The 14,890-nt window shown below is 39.6% G+C and overlaps 1 protein-coding gene and 1 long non-coding RNA gene across 9 annotated transcripts in view; one reads left to right on the top strand and one right to left on the bottom strand.

The window, feature by feature from the left end:
• Window positions 1-12,109, bottom strand: part of LOC148107400 (uncharacterized) — a 97,640-nt gene extending 85,531 nt beyond the window's left edge. Inside the window, exon 1 of the long non-coding RNA XR_015722430.1 lies at window positions 11,946-12,109. This is a non-coding gene — a long non-coding RNA (uncharacterized LOC148107400). The remainder of the gene's footprint in view (window positions 1-11,945) is intronic.
• PTER (phosphotriesterase related) overlaps window positions 1-14,890 on the top strand; it is a 66,848-nt gene that overhangs the window by 47,776 nt on the left and 4,182 nt on the right. For 7 of the 8 annotated variants that reach the window (XM_087857662.1, XM_045787755.2, XM_045787745.2 and 4 more), the window contains one exon: window positions 12,333-12,473. The exons of the other annotated variant lie outside the window; for it this stretch is intronic. In XM_087857662.1, coding sequence (XP_087713788.1) covers window positions 12,333-12,473 — 141 coding nt within the window. The remainder of the gene's footprint in view (window positions 1-12,332; window positions 12,474-14,890) is intronic. 8 annotated transcript variants of the gene reach the window in all.

Here is a 14,890-nt window from a genome sequence, read left to right as displayed (position 1 = left end):
AATAAATACACATGTATCAATAATTACTTTGAATATAAATGACCTAAATGCTCCAATCAAAAGACATAGGGTGACAGAATGGATAAAAAACCCAAGATCCATCTATATGCTGCCTACAAGAGACTTATTTTAGACCTAAAGACACCTGCAGATTGAAAGTGAGGGGGTGGAGAAACGTCATGGAAATGGATGTCAAAAGAAAGCTGGCATAGCAATACTTATATTGGACAAAATAGACTTTAAAACAAAGACTGTAATAAGAGACAAAGAAGAGGGGCACCTAAGTGGCTCAGTCATTAAGCGTCTGCCTTCAGCTCAGGGCGTGATCCCGGCATTCTGGGATCGAGCCCCACATCAGGCTCCTCCGCTATGAGCCTGCTTCTTCCTCTCCCACTCCCCCTGCTTGTGTTCCCTCTCTCGCTGGCTGTCTCTATCTCTGTCAAATAAATAAATAAAATCTTAAAAAAAAAAGAAGAGAGAGAGACAAAGAAGAGTACTATCTAATAATAAAGGGGACAATCCAACAAGAAGATATAACAATTGTAAATACTCACGCATCCAACATGAAAGCACCCAATGCACAAAGCTATTATTACCGAATATAAAGGAAATAATCAATAGTAATGTACAATAATAGAAGGGGACCTTAACATCCTACTTACATCAATGGGCAGATCATCCAAACAGAAAATCAACAAGGAAACGATGGCTTTGAATGACACACTGGACCAGATGCATCTAACAGATACAGTCAGAACATTCTGTCCTAAAACAGCAGAAGACACATTCTTTTCAAGCGCACTGGAACATTCTCCAGAACAGATCACATATTAGGCCACAAAACAAGTCTCAACAAATTCAAAAAGGTTGAAGTCATACCATGCATCTTTTCTGACCACAATGCTGTGAAACTAGATCAACCAGAAGAAAATATCTGGAAAGAGTACAAATACGTGGAGGTTAAATAACATGCTACTAAACAATGAATGGGTCAACTAAGAAATTGAAGGAATAAAAAATTACATGGAAATGAAAATGAAAACACAACAGTCCAAACTCTTTGAGATGCGGCAAAAGCAGTTCTAAGAGGAGAGTATGTAACAATACATCTATCTCAAAAAGCAGGAGAAATCTCAATGAAGCAACCTAACCTTACACCTAAAGGAGCTAGAAAAAGAGGAACAAACAAAACATGAAACCAGCAGAAGGGAGGAAATAATAAAGATTAGAGCAGAAATAAATGACATTGAAACTAAAAAAGCAATAGAACAGATCAATGGAACCAGGAGCTGGTTCTTTGAAAAGATCAACAAAATTGATAAACCTCTAGCCAGACTCATCACAAAAATGGGCAGGGGAAGGAGGGAGAAAGGATTCAAATAAACAAAATCAGTAATGACAGGGGCAAAATCACTACCAACACCACAGAAATAAAATGATTGTAAGAGAATATTATGAAAAATTGTATGCCAACAAATTGGAAAACCTAGAAACATACAACCTACCAAAACTCAAACAGGAAAAAACAGAAAACTTTAACAGACCAATTACCAGCAATGAAATTGTATCATTAATCAAAAAATCATCAACAAATAAAAGTCCAGGACTGGATGGCCTCACAGGTGAATTCTACCAAACATTTAAAGAACAGTTAATACCTATTCTTCTCAAACTATTCCAAAAAAAAGTAGAAGAGGAAGAAAAACTTCCAAATTCATTCTATGGGGCCAGCATTACCCATAAACCAGATAAAGATACCACAACAGATGAGAACCACAGGACAATACCTCTGATGAACACAGATGCAAAAATGCTCAGCAAAAATATTAGGAAACTGAATCCAACATTTTTTTTAAAGATTTTATTTATTTATTTGACAGAGATAGAGACAGCCAGCGAGAGAGGGAACACAAGCAGGGGGAGTGGGAGAGGAAGAAGCAGGCTGACAGCAGAAGAGCCTGATGTGGGGCTCGATCCCATAATGCCAGGATCACGCCCTGAGCTGAAGGCAGACGCTTAACCGCTGTGCCACCCAGGCGCCCCTGAATCCAACATTTTAAGAAATCATTCACCACAATCACATGGAATTTATTCCTGGGATGCAAAGGTGGCTCAGTATTCCCAAATTAATCAATTTGATTTATCACATCAATAAGTAAAAGGACAAAAACTATATATGATCAGTTCAATAGATGCAGAAAAAGCATTTAACAAAGTGCAACATCCATTCATGATAAAAACCCTCAACAAAGTCGGGGCAGAGAGAACATACCTCAACATAAAAAGGCCTTATATGAAAACCCCACAGCTAGCATCATACTCACTGGGGAAAAACTGAGAGCTTTTCCCTTAAGTCAGGAATAAGACAAGGATGTCCCCTCCCACCACTTCTATTCAACATAGTACCAGATGTCCTTAGCCACAGCAATCAGACAACAAAAAGAAATAAAAGGTATCCAAATTGGTAAGGAAGAAGTAAAAGTATCACTATTTGCAAATGACATGATACTATATCTAGAAAACACTAAAGACTCCACCAAAAAACTACTAGAACTGATAAATGAATTCAGTAAGGTCGCAGGATACAAAATCAATATACAGAAATCCATAGCATTTCTATACAGTAATAATGAAGCAGCAGAAAGAGATATTAAGAAAACAATCCCATTTACAATAGCACCAAAAATAATAAAATACCTAGAAATAAACTTAGTCAAAGAGGTGAAAGACCTATACTCTGAAACTATAAAACACTGATGAGAGATATTGAAGACAACACAAATGGAAAGATATTCCATGATCATGGATTGCAAGAGCAAATATTGTTAAAATGTTCATACTACCCAAAGCAGTCTACAAAGTTAATGCAATCCCTATCATAATACCAACAGCATTTTTCACAGAACTAGAATAAGCAATTCTAAAATTTGTATGGAACCAAAAAAACCCTCAATAGCCAAAGCAATCTTGAAAAAGAAAAACAAAACTGGAGGCATCCCAATTCCAGATTTCATGTTGTATTACAAAGCTATAGTAATCAAAACAGTATGGTACTGGCACAAAAACAGACACATAGATCGTAGAACAGAATAGAAAGCCCAGAAATAAACCCATAATTATATGGTCAATTCATCTTTGACAAAGGATAAAAGAATATGCAATGGGAAAAAAAAAACAGTCTCTTTAACAAATGATGTTGGGAAAACTGGACAGCTACATGCAAAAGAATGAAACTGGACCACTTTCTTATACCATACATAAAAATAAACTCGAAATGGATTAAGGACCTAAATGTGAGACCTGAAACCATAAAAATCCTAGAAAAGAGCACAAGCAGTGATTTCTCTGACATTGGTCATAGCAACAACTTTCTAGATATGTGTCCTGAGACAAGGGAATAAAAGCAAAATTAAAACACTGGGACTACATCAAAATAAAAAGCTTCTGCACGGCAAAGGAAACAACCAGCAGAACTAAAAGACAATCTACTGAATGGATAAAGATATTTGCAAATGAGGTATCCGATAAAGAGTATCTAAAATATATAAAGAACTTACACAACTTACACACACACATGCACACACCCACAACAATCCAATTAAAAAATAGGCAGAAGGAATGAACGCACCGTTCTCCAAAGAAGACATCCAGTGGCCAACAGACACATGAAAAGAAGCTCAACATCACTGAACCATCAGGGAAATGCAAATCAAAATCACAATGAGATATCATCTCACCACTGTCAGAATAGCTAAAATCCAAAAAATCAAGAAACAACAAGTGTCGGTGACGATATGGAGAAAAAGGAACCCTCGTGCACTCTTGGTGGGAATGCAAACTGGTGCAGTCACTGTGGAACAAAGACTATGGAGTTTCCTCAAAAAATTAAAAATAAAACTACCCTACATTCCAAGAATCACACTGCTGGATATTTACCCAAAGAATACAAGAACACTAATTCGAAGGGATATATGCATCCCTATATTTGCGGCCATTATCTACAATAGCCAAACTATGGAAGCCGCCCAAGTGTCCATCAATAGATGAATGGATAAAAAAGTGGTATATATATAATAGGATATTATTCAGACATAAAAAAAGATCCCACAAAATCTTGCGATCTGCAACAACATGGGTGGATTTAATGCTATGTGAAATAAGCCAGTCAGAGAAAGACAAATACCATATGACTTCACTCATACGTGGATTTTAAGAAACAAAACAAACGATGGAAAAAAGAAGGGAGACACAAACCAAAGAAAGAGACTCTTAACTAGAGAACAAACAGATGGTCACCAGAGAGGAGGGAGATGGGGGGGATAAGCGAAATAGGTTAAGGGGATTAAGGACATACTTATCTTGTGAGCACGGAGTAATATATAGACCTGTTGAATCATTACATTGTACATCTGAAACTAATACAACCCTGTATGTTAACCACACTGGAATTAAAATTAAAAAAAAAAAACAACTTGCCTCATTCTACTTAGTTTCTATTTTGGCATTAAAAATAAATTAATTGAAATTGATCAATTAAGAATTTTTCAGATTTATAAGATGCAACTGCCATTAGCAATATAGGAATATACATGAATAGTGTTTTAGAATTATATTAATGTTGGATTTATTAAATTACAGCAATTTACATATTAATATCTTTGAAACATTAGATGATAAATATTTAAACATTCATAGGTTATTACATGGATGGTTAGTTCTACGTGAGGTTCGTAATTCTCCTAAGTAGTTGTTGAAACACTCCAACAAAGAATCCCACGTAATGCTATCTGTACAAATATCCATTCTTTTAAACTGAGGAATTCAGTGGGAAGAGAGACAAAGTTTTTTTTGGAATTACTCTGTGATAAATAATTTTAAAAATAACCAGTCTTTGAAATTCAACATCGTTTTTGATAAATCAGTTGTATATACATCCATTTATTATTGTATTTGTATGCCAACCCTAAAAAAATCACTTGGTCAAGCTCATTAGTTTTAGCATTGAATATGTCCTATGCTTCTCTCTGCATCAGGCCCTGAGCTAGTCTGATCTCACATTAGCGCTGCTAAATCATGGTGCTAAGTCTCTAGGCCCAGGAATTCAGATTGTAATGGCTGACGGATTACCGCACAGTCCCAGCGCAGTGATGGAAAGTACACTAAAATAGGAGGAGGGATACCTGGGGTTTTGATCACTTAAAAGATCTAAGCTTTAGTTTCTTCATCTATGCAATAATGATAATATGTGGCGTAATTATTTCACCAGTGGGTTGTGAGTTTCAGAATTGGCTCCTCCCATGCTCTTGGTATCATTTAATAACACCAACATCTAATCAACTGCCCAAGACAGGCCCTTGATTCTCCTTCTCCATCGCTGTCACTATGGGGATAGTGACTCATCACTTACTCTTCCTGCTGTTTGCCCTATTCTTGTCAAGGACAGCATTATTCACTCAGATGTTAAATTCCTCCCTTCCCTGCACCCTCACATGATGAAACCTGTCTACCTCACTAAGATCTCCAAATACGACCCCTCCTATCCAGTCCTCTGTTGTTAACTTAAGTCAGGCCCTCATCTGCCATTGGAACCACTATAATAGTCTCCACACAGGAATCGCTCCCTTAGCTTTGCCCAAGTGGCCACCATTTTGATCTTTCCAAAGAAAGATTATTCCTCGATCCTGATTTACAGCTCTTCAAGGACCCCTTCACCTTCAGCACAAAATCCGGACATCTTGGTCATGTGGTTTGCACCCATCCCTCCATTTCATCTCCCATTACCTCTAGCACACACACCAAATTTGGGCTAATGGCACACGGACTGTGACGCTGAGGGCCCTGTGCTCATTGTTCTTACATGCTTCTCACACAAGCTAGTCCCTCTGCTGTGAAGCCTCCATTCTCACTTATCTACTTGACAGAATCTTTCTTCAATCTGCAGCTCACGAGAGATTTTCTTGTTTACAAAGCTCTTCCTGAATGAGCCAAGCAGGGTCTGTTATCTCTTTCTCTGAGCGAGCCCAGTTCCTAGCAGTACTTTTATTATTATTTTTTTAAATATTTTTTTTATTATATTATATTAGTCACCATACAGTACATCCCTGGGTTTTTGATGTAAAGTTCGATGATTCATGAGTTGCGTATAACACCCAGTGCGCCATGCAATACGTGCGCTCCTTACTACCCATCACCGGCCTATCCCATTCCCCCCCCTCCCCTCTGAAGCCCGCAGTACTTTTATTATTACACTCGGTAGGTCTGTAAAACAATTATTTGTTTCCACCTCTCTTTTTTCTAATAGACACTGAACTTCTTGAAGGCTGGGACAGTGTAGTATTTGTCTTTGTTTATCCAGCTAATAGGTCATACATAAGTTGATGATCAATAATTTCTTTTTTTTTTTAAAGATTTTTTAAATTATTTATTTATTTGACAGAGATAGAGACAGCCAGCGAGAGAGGGAACACAGGCAGGGGGCGTGGGAGAGGAAGAAGCAGGCTCATAGCGGAGGAGCCTGATGTGGGGCTCAATCCCATAACGCCGGGATCACGCCCTGAGCCAAAGGCAGACGCCTAACCACTGTGCCACCCAGGCGCCCCGATGATCAATAATTTCTAGTACGTGGATGGACAGGCGAGTGGATGGATAGATGGATGGTTGATTCTACCCTCATGCACTTTAGCTCTGATAATCACAGCTTTATCTTCAGTGACAACAAGATTGTTTCTTTCTCTTTCTTTTTTTTTGTCTCTCAACAGGTGTTCTTCCATTTCATCCATCCCTCAACACCTGAACCCCACCAACCTTTCTCTGAATAGGCTTCTATTCAATAGACTCCACACAAATGAGTTACTCATTGTTCTTCCATAACACTTTGTGTTTAGTTGTACTAAAAAAAGCTTTCAACACTTTTAATTGCAATTATTAGATTAAATACCTATCTCCTTCCCTTAGACTTTACATTCCTTAAGACAGCAGCTCAAATTTCTTCCTCAGATCTGTATTCCCAGCAGAGGCTAGCACAAGGTAGGTGATAGTACAAGAGAGTAGGTGCTTGCTGAGTTAATTCATGACGGTGTGCCTGAATGTATGAAATGAAATCATGTATTTGAGAGTTCTTTGAAACTGGAAAGCCCAAGACAAATGTTAGATATTGTTATCATCTTGATCACGCCCACGAATCATATCCTTTCCTCTGCTCCTTACTTTCTACCTAGACAGCCCACAGACCTTCATCTAAATTATCACTTCACACAGACTCCTTGCTCCCACTCAGAATACATTTTGACATTAAACCAAACCCCTCAGCACTTGGATAAGATCTAGAATATAAAGAGGTTTGAAAAACAGAATCAACTCTCTTGTGATTTAGTACCAGCCTTAAAACGCTAGTAAATGATAACCGTATTCTGAAAAAGAAGATTGCCAGATCACTTTGGGTACCATTTTTTTTTTGGCTGATGGCAGTACGTTTGTCCTAAATTTGTGTCTGTTCTTATATAGAGAGAATTTGTTTATTAGTTAGGGAGCAAAAGTATAAAACATGCAACAGAAGAAATTGTGTGTGTGTGTGTGTGTGTGTGTGTGTGTGTGTGTGTGTGTGTGTATAACATGAATGACAAGAACAAATACTTGATACAAAAATTTCAACTTCTTCCCAGGAAATTCCAGGATATTTCACAAACGACATTGCAATCACTTCAACCACCTTGAAAAAGGGACTTTCTCCAGTGCGAAAGGCAGTAGCCTCTTTATATCTCAAAATCACCCTGTTAGGGCAAGATGTGAAAAATATTTACCTTAAAGGCTGGGGAAGATTGGAATAAGAAAAAAGATAATTTTCATGGATATAGAATATGGAATGAGCAGAACTGGCTGGAGTTGACACCTCAACTTATCTGAGAAGTGCTGTGAGATCACTGACGACTGGGAGGGGCAGGACCTCTGCTAATCCTCATGTGAAAGACGTCTGACCCAGTGCATTTTCCCATGGTACCATTCTGACATTTGGGGTCAATCCTTTCTCCCAGTGAAAGAAAGTCACTTGCATAAATGCAAGTTGAGTAGCACCTTGACAGTCCCTGGAAGTCGTCCAACTGAATGCCAGTTTAATGTGGGTAAGTCACCTTGTTAGACATTTACGGTGCAGGGTTGCTCAAAGATGTCTTTGTGGTGGGGTGCACTGCTCCATAGCTGGGTGCTGCTGAGAAGGAATGGGCTCGTTGAACATGGGTGATGCTCCCATCAAAGAAGGGGCAGAATGGCCCAAGAACATGGCTTCTGACTCAAACACTGGCTTTATTCTCGACCTGTCATTTTGGAAGTTGAGTTACTTAGCTTTTCTGAGTCTTAGTTTCCTCATCTGTGAAATGGGGATGATCATACCTTCCTCATACGGTTTTTGCAAGACTTAAATGAGATAGGGCTGTTTTAAATACCCGATGATTATTATGTGTTTATTTACTTATTTATTTTTTGCCTCCTCTATCTCTTCCATCCTACCCCCCATTAACATCTCATACCAACTCTGGGTTTTTTTCAGGACTTTCTTTTGAAAATTGTGTACGATCGCTGATGCTATTTTTTCCCCATGGATTTTGCACATCAGTAAGGAGAATGAAAGTGAATTCATTTCTCAGTTTCCTTCACACTAATGTTCAGTTATCCAGAGGGTGTCACATCACCAAATGTCAGTAAAAATAATAATATATAATGCATAATATATAGTATGTAATATATAGTGTATGATTTCATCTATCTATCTCCTGGCTTTTTAATGATAGCAAATCTGTCAACTTCGTTTTTTAACTGCATTTTCCAAATGTCCAAAATATCAGCTTTTGCTCCTCTTCTAAGAATTCTTCTCTCCATGTGACTATGAAATTTTTAAAAGGACCATTCCCCTCCACTGAGATAACACTCTTTTCTATGTGTTGTTCCACATAATTAGAATTCCCAGGGGTTACTTTCGAGACTTACACGTGCTGATGAATCTTATTAAACACGTTAGCCTTCCTCTAGAAAGATATCTTCATCTATGGTGATATTCTTCAGATGACACTGATAATACAGGAAGCATTTATATAAAATTGATATCTGGAGAATTAGATCCCTACATTCCCCGTTCCTCCCTCAGATGAGGCTGTTGTAAGCCCACACCAAAGGGATCACAGATAGCCTCTTGGGTCACTGCAAGGCCTTGGCTTTTTCTCTGAGGGAAATGGGATGTCACTGGTGAGTTTTGAGCACATGAGAGACTCGATCTGACTTAGTCGTGGTGACAGCACTTCCGTCACTATATTTGAATTTGTAGATTGTGTATTTGTAGTAGAACAAAGGCAGAAAAGCAAGGAGAGCAGTTGAGAAAGAGATGGTGGTGATTTGGACCAGGAAGGTAGCAGGGGAGGTGGTGACATGGCCACATTCTGGTCACATTTTGGAAGTTGAACCAAAAAGCTGTCCCAGTAGGCCAGATGTGTAGTGTGAGATGAGGAAAGCAGTCAAGGATGACTATAAGGTTTTTAGCCTGAGCAAATGGATAGATGGAGTTGCCATCAGCCAAGAGAGGGAAGGGTGTCAGAACAGCTGGTTAGGGTTAGCCCTCCCAAGATGAGGGCTCTAGCTTGAGACCTGTTAAGCTTGAGCTATTAGACATCCAAGTGGAGATGGCAAACAGGCAGTTAGATATGCAATTCTGGACTTCAGAAGAGAGGTGTAGTCTGGTGATAGAAGACCCTTTACATAAGCCCCTTCATATTTGTAAGGGGCTTAGAGCAATGTCAGAAAGATATTGCTAGTAAGAAAGTAAGCAATGGTCAAAATTAATACAATTCTTTCTCCTCCTCTAACCATGCCATTCGAATTGTCCGATATAACTGTAATGGTCAAATCCTGCCTACTCTTATGTATTTATACTCTGAGCTAACAAAGAAATTTACAAAGTATCCTTTCTTACTTTCCAGGTTTATCACTGCCTTGCCCCCATGCTACCTTTTGAAGGGAAATTCCCCATTGTTCAAGTGCATTTTGTGGGGAGGGAATTAAAGTTCGAAATAAAGATTAAAACAACATTATGTGTGCTGTAGTCAGTGTAATTCTGGAAAATGTCCTTTGAGCACAAAATGTTTGGCAGTAGGAGAAGTGATAGAGAATGATGGTTAAGATAGCTGATTCTAGCATTGAAATGAATTCATATTCCAACACATCACCTTGAATAAGTCTCTAATCTCTCACTTCTCCAATTCTCCATCTGTAAAACTGAGATCAGTGGGATTATGGAGACTATTAAATGGGGGTAATAGATATAAAGTGCTTAGCACAATGCTAGACATGGGTAAGTTCTTATAATTTTCAGCTATTATGATGATAAGCAACTTTACTTTTTGTTTTCAATTGTAACTAAGACTACAAATTTTCCTATGCCTTTTCATTTACCATAGACGTTTCATTGAATACCTATTTCCACATATCACTTAAAATTAACAAAACTTAGTCTCAAGGCATTAGGCCAAAGGAAGGAAAAAGATATTAGAAACAGAAATAGGAGTCTGATCCAACGTGTTATTGGCACCTTCACCCCCTGCTTGTCTCCTCACCCACCCCCAGCACCTTGCCCATCTTACTAATTAACGAACTGAAGGAACTGACTCAAAAGAAACACACTAAACCTCCCTCTTCCCTCGTATGTTATTTTAATTGTGTATATTTTGTTTTTAAGCATGGTTCTTTGGAGGAAAACACAATGTGTCTACTATAGAAAAACACATATTCTTTTAGGCAAGTAATTCTGGAAGCAAAAGACGGTCTCTAGGGTAAGAAGATGGAAAAGGAGTGGTATTAGCAGAAGATAGCACAGAACGAATGCACATTTTAGACTATAAAACAAAGATATTTTAGCTTCCCTGCCTAAAACAACAGTGTGCACTATCGGTTATGCTGAACTGTTGAATGGAATAAAACGAAACCAGCTACAATATGACCGCTCAGAGTGAAAGTCAATAGTCGCTCCTAGGTAGCATCCCAAGACAGCAGAAACCTCTCGCACTCATGACACACAGAAGCTTAATTGGTCCTCCTACGGTTTGGAAGAAAGGCCTTGAAAATACTTCTGACCTCTTTGAAGCAGATTTATAGACATATAATAGTGCTTTAATCCTTGCATCCTGGAATTGCCAAGGTAATAGAATATCCGTGGATAAAAGCCTAGTAAGACAATGATCATCTGATATTCCGACTCCGTGCCAGGCCAGTTTGGGATTTCAATCACTTCCGTTCTCTGCCTGAACTCCCTTCACACAATGTCTAGGGGGTATATTTTTCCTTCACATTTTTTCCATATTGTCTCCCTTCCTCCCTCCCTCCCTCCCTCCCTCCCTCCCTCCCTTCCTCCCTCCCTCCCTTCCTCCCTCCCTCCCTTCCTTCTTCCCTCCCTCCCTCCCTCCCTCCCCCTTCCTTCCTCCCATCCTTCCTCCCTTCCTTCCTTCTCTATGTGTTTGAATCTCTTCCATGGTAGTTTTGGGGTTAACTTCATGCATCCCCTTTTTACTTGTTATCGTCTAAATTTCTTGAGATCAGCTACTCTTGCTCTGGTCTCTGCTCCCCTGTCTGTAGCTGGTGCTTCTCTCATACACCTCTCCTTTCCTGTTCACTTATATAGTCTCACATCATTTAAACAGTGCTATTCTTACTATGATCTCTAGAAATGAGAAGACACCCATAAAAATTGTCATGAAATGATAAATCCTATTTAAAAACTAGGCACACCAGATCACAGATATCTGTAGGAGTGTTGCCCCTTGTTGAAAAGTTGCAATGATATTCACAAATGATGATATATCCCAATACGACATTGGAATTAATTTTGGACCCACTTTATGATCTTCACAAGAAAATCACCCTATTACCTTACCTTGGCTTCATATTTTACCCAGATTAGTATTACTCACCTAATTCTCCAGATTGATGCCAAATTCTCTTTGATAGCTTCCAGAGTTCATAGCCTTCCCGCTTCTATGAAGGATTTTCAAAAGAATATGGGACATATCCTGAAGACAAGTCTGAAGGAGAATTACAAAATGGTTTTTGAGTAATGGCAGCATACTTAAAATGTCTATAGTTCCCAAGTACTTTGGAAGGGAAAACTCCCTTTTAGATAAGGGTAAATTCCCTTATTTCTGCTAACAAATTGCATTTACTATGTTATAGTTACATCATAAGAGCCAACTCAAAAGTTCTGTCACTTTAATTATGTTTCGGTGCACTTAGAACTTTTAATCTGTATACGTGGAAGATATGCTCTTGATAATACAGCGTGTCTGTCTTATTGCCTCTAGGACTATACTTGATAAAAAGGAGCTACTAGAGTTTGCTCAACTTGGCTGTTACTTGGAATATGATCTCTTTGGGACCGAACTCCTTCATTACCAATTCAACCCGGATATTGACATGCCCAATGATAATAAAAGAATTAAAAGGTAAATACGAAATCTCTGATAGCATTCCCTTTTACCAGCCCCTCTTGATTCATATCTGGGTGGGTATTAGCAAAGATTCGGAAAACAGTATGCAGGCGGAACCAGAGACTTGCAGAAAAAAAGTATCAATGCTGTTGCAGGGAGAAAATCTCTATATATTATTTCAAGAAGCACATGAGTCATCCTAAGTAGGCAAAAGCTTAGCAGAGCCTTAGAAGTTCAGTGCAGATGGGCAGCTGACAAGAAACAGATAATACTTAACCCCTGCCATGACAATAAGAGTACAAAAATGTTTTCCTCTTTATATCCCTAACGAAGTAAGCTGTTTCTTTCCCGTGTTGCCCACACTGAAGTCCTAACCTCCTACAATGAATTTCTGAAACGCTTTATCAAAAATATTCACCACGGAGATGATTGAAACTTAAATGCTATAAGTAGAAATGTCGAAAGATCAAACATCATAGAAGATGTAACCCCTCAAAACTGTCCAAGCAGATAACTGTACGAGTCATTCTCTGCAACCAAGTGGAAAATTTCTGAAGTCAAGGGCGGATGGCTACCTGGTTTGTCTTGGTTACGTGGTGATGTGAACCCTGAATGCACGACGTTAGGGAATCTGAGAGGAGAAACAGATTTGGGATAACAAGGATGACTGGTTTGGGAATATCGAAGAGTTGCTCTCCACTGGAGCCACGGATAAGGGTGCAGGGCAGAGATCTGCACTCAGACATAAGTGTGGGCATCTTTGGTCTGTATGTCATGGTTGGCAGTGTGGGAACGAATGAGATCACTCAGAGAAGAGAATGAGGACAGAACCCCGGGGAACACTGATATTTAAGGAATGGACTCAGGAACAGTCACTCAAGGACAGATTGAAAAGTTTTCAAAGTGAGAAGAATATCAGGGAAATGTGTTGTGTTGGGAGTCGGTGCAGGAGAAAACTTCAAGCAGAAGGGCTTGGACACCTGACTGGTGGCAGGCATCAAGCAAGGTAAAGACTGAAAATTGTCCATTGGATTTCATAGTCTGGAGATTCTCTTGCACAAGCAGTAAGTGCAGTCTCCATAAACAAGGCTTGAGGAACGAGGAGGGGGTAAGGAAGAGGAGAGAGAATGTGGAGGGTACTCTTTCAAGAAGCTTGGTAGTAAAGGGAAGCAGGGGTGTAGGGTCAAAACAAGAAGCCATGACAGGATCAAGGGAAGGTTCTGTTAAGAGTTCAGCAATGTTTATGTGCCTGAGAGCAAAAGCAGAGAGACAGAGACCAAGACAAGAGACAAATTCCGGGAAGCAGTACTGATTTTACAGGGCTGTTATGGCATTTATATGAAATAAAGTATGCAGAGATTTTATGAGAGTGTCTGGTGCAGAATATGAAAATAGTCAATCGATGCTAACTTAAAACAATCTGGAGAGGAGCTACAGAGCAAGGCTTCTAAGGAGACAAACAGATGGAATCCGGGACGCAAACAGAAAGTTGGTTAAAAGGGATAAGGCGAGCAATGGGGTGAATGCAGAGAGATGTCATAGCGAGAACAGGAAACTGAGGACATATGGCAACACATGTTTGGTAGTGTCCCTGTGAAGTAGACATGGTTATCTTCTGAGAAGGAAGGAACAGATTCAGAGCAGGACCTAGTAGAAGAGGAGGAAGCCTGGAAATGGATGCTGAGGGAATGAGAGAGATACTGATGGGACGTGTCGCGTGTGAGACCCAGGCGAGATTCAAGATCATGACTGCACGACTGTACAGTGGTACAAATGCACACGACAGGGTGATTATTTCCACCCAACATGTTGTGTATTGTGGCAGTAAGACCAAGGAAGCTTTGAGGAGAAGCAGAAAATGTGAACAGTTAGAGAGACTGAGGGTAGGGATTCTGTCTTCAAAAATATGGCTGACAGGGGAATAGAGGTGGGGTTGAGTGAGGGTCACAAGGTCCAAGCTGGAGGAAAGAAGGTGCAGAAAAAAATGGGAAGATGTAAGAATAATATAGCAGAGGCAAATAACCGGAAGCTTGAGTGGGGGAATGGACACACAGGAGGTGAGTGAAAACATGGAGGGATGTAACTTGGGGTCAGAGTGGGAACCTGAAGATCGAGATTTCAGAGAGGAAGTAGTCTTCTGTGATGACAAGGACCAGAATGTGGTTATGGGTGCAGAACACTGTTTGGAATACGAGTAAAGAAAACGGACTCACTGAAGGGATGTCCAGAAACTGAGGCTCAAACAGCAATAGTAGGACATATACACACACGGGGGTTGAGGGAAAGATCTTGAGCCCATGGCCACAGTTGGGACAGCCCTCAGCTCCTACCCTGGGCAGTCAACCTTCATATCTGTGTGTCTTCTGCTGTCCCAAGGAGGTCACTCCTCCTTGACGGCCTCATTCACAGTGAAAGATGCTTCGAGTTTAATA

Source organism: Ursus americanus, chromosome 31, assembly GCF_024610735.1.
Source record: "Ursus americanus isolate L20-20 chromosome 31, mUrsAme1.1.p, whole genome shotgun sequence".
Lineage (NCBI taxonomy): Eukaryota > Metazoa > Chordata > Mammalia > Carnivora > Ursidae > Ursus > Ursus americanus.
The sequence above is the reverse complement of the archived record's forward strand: the minus strand, read 5'-3'. Positions and strand labels throughout refer to the sequence as shown.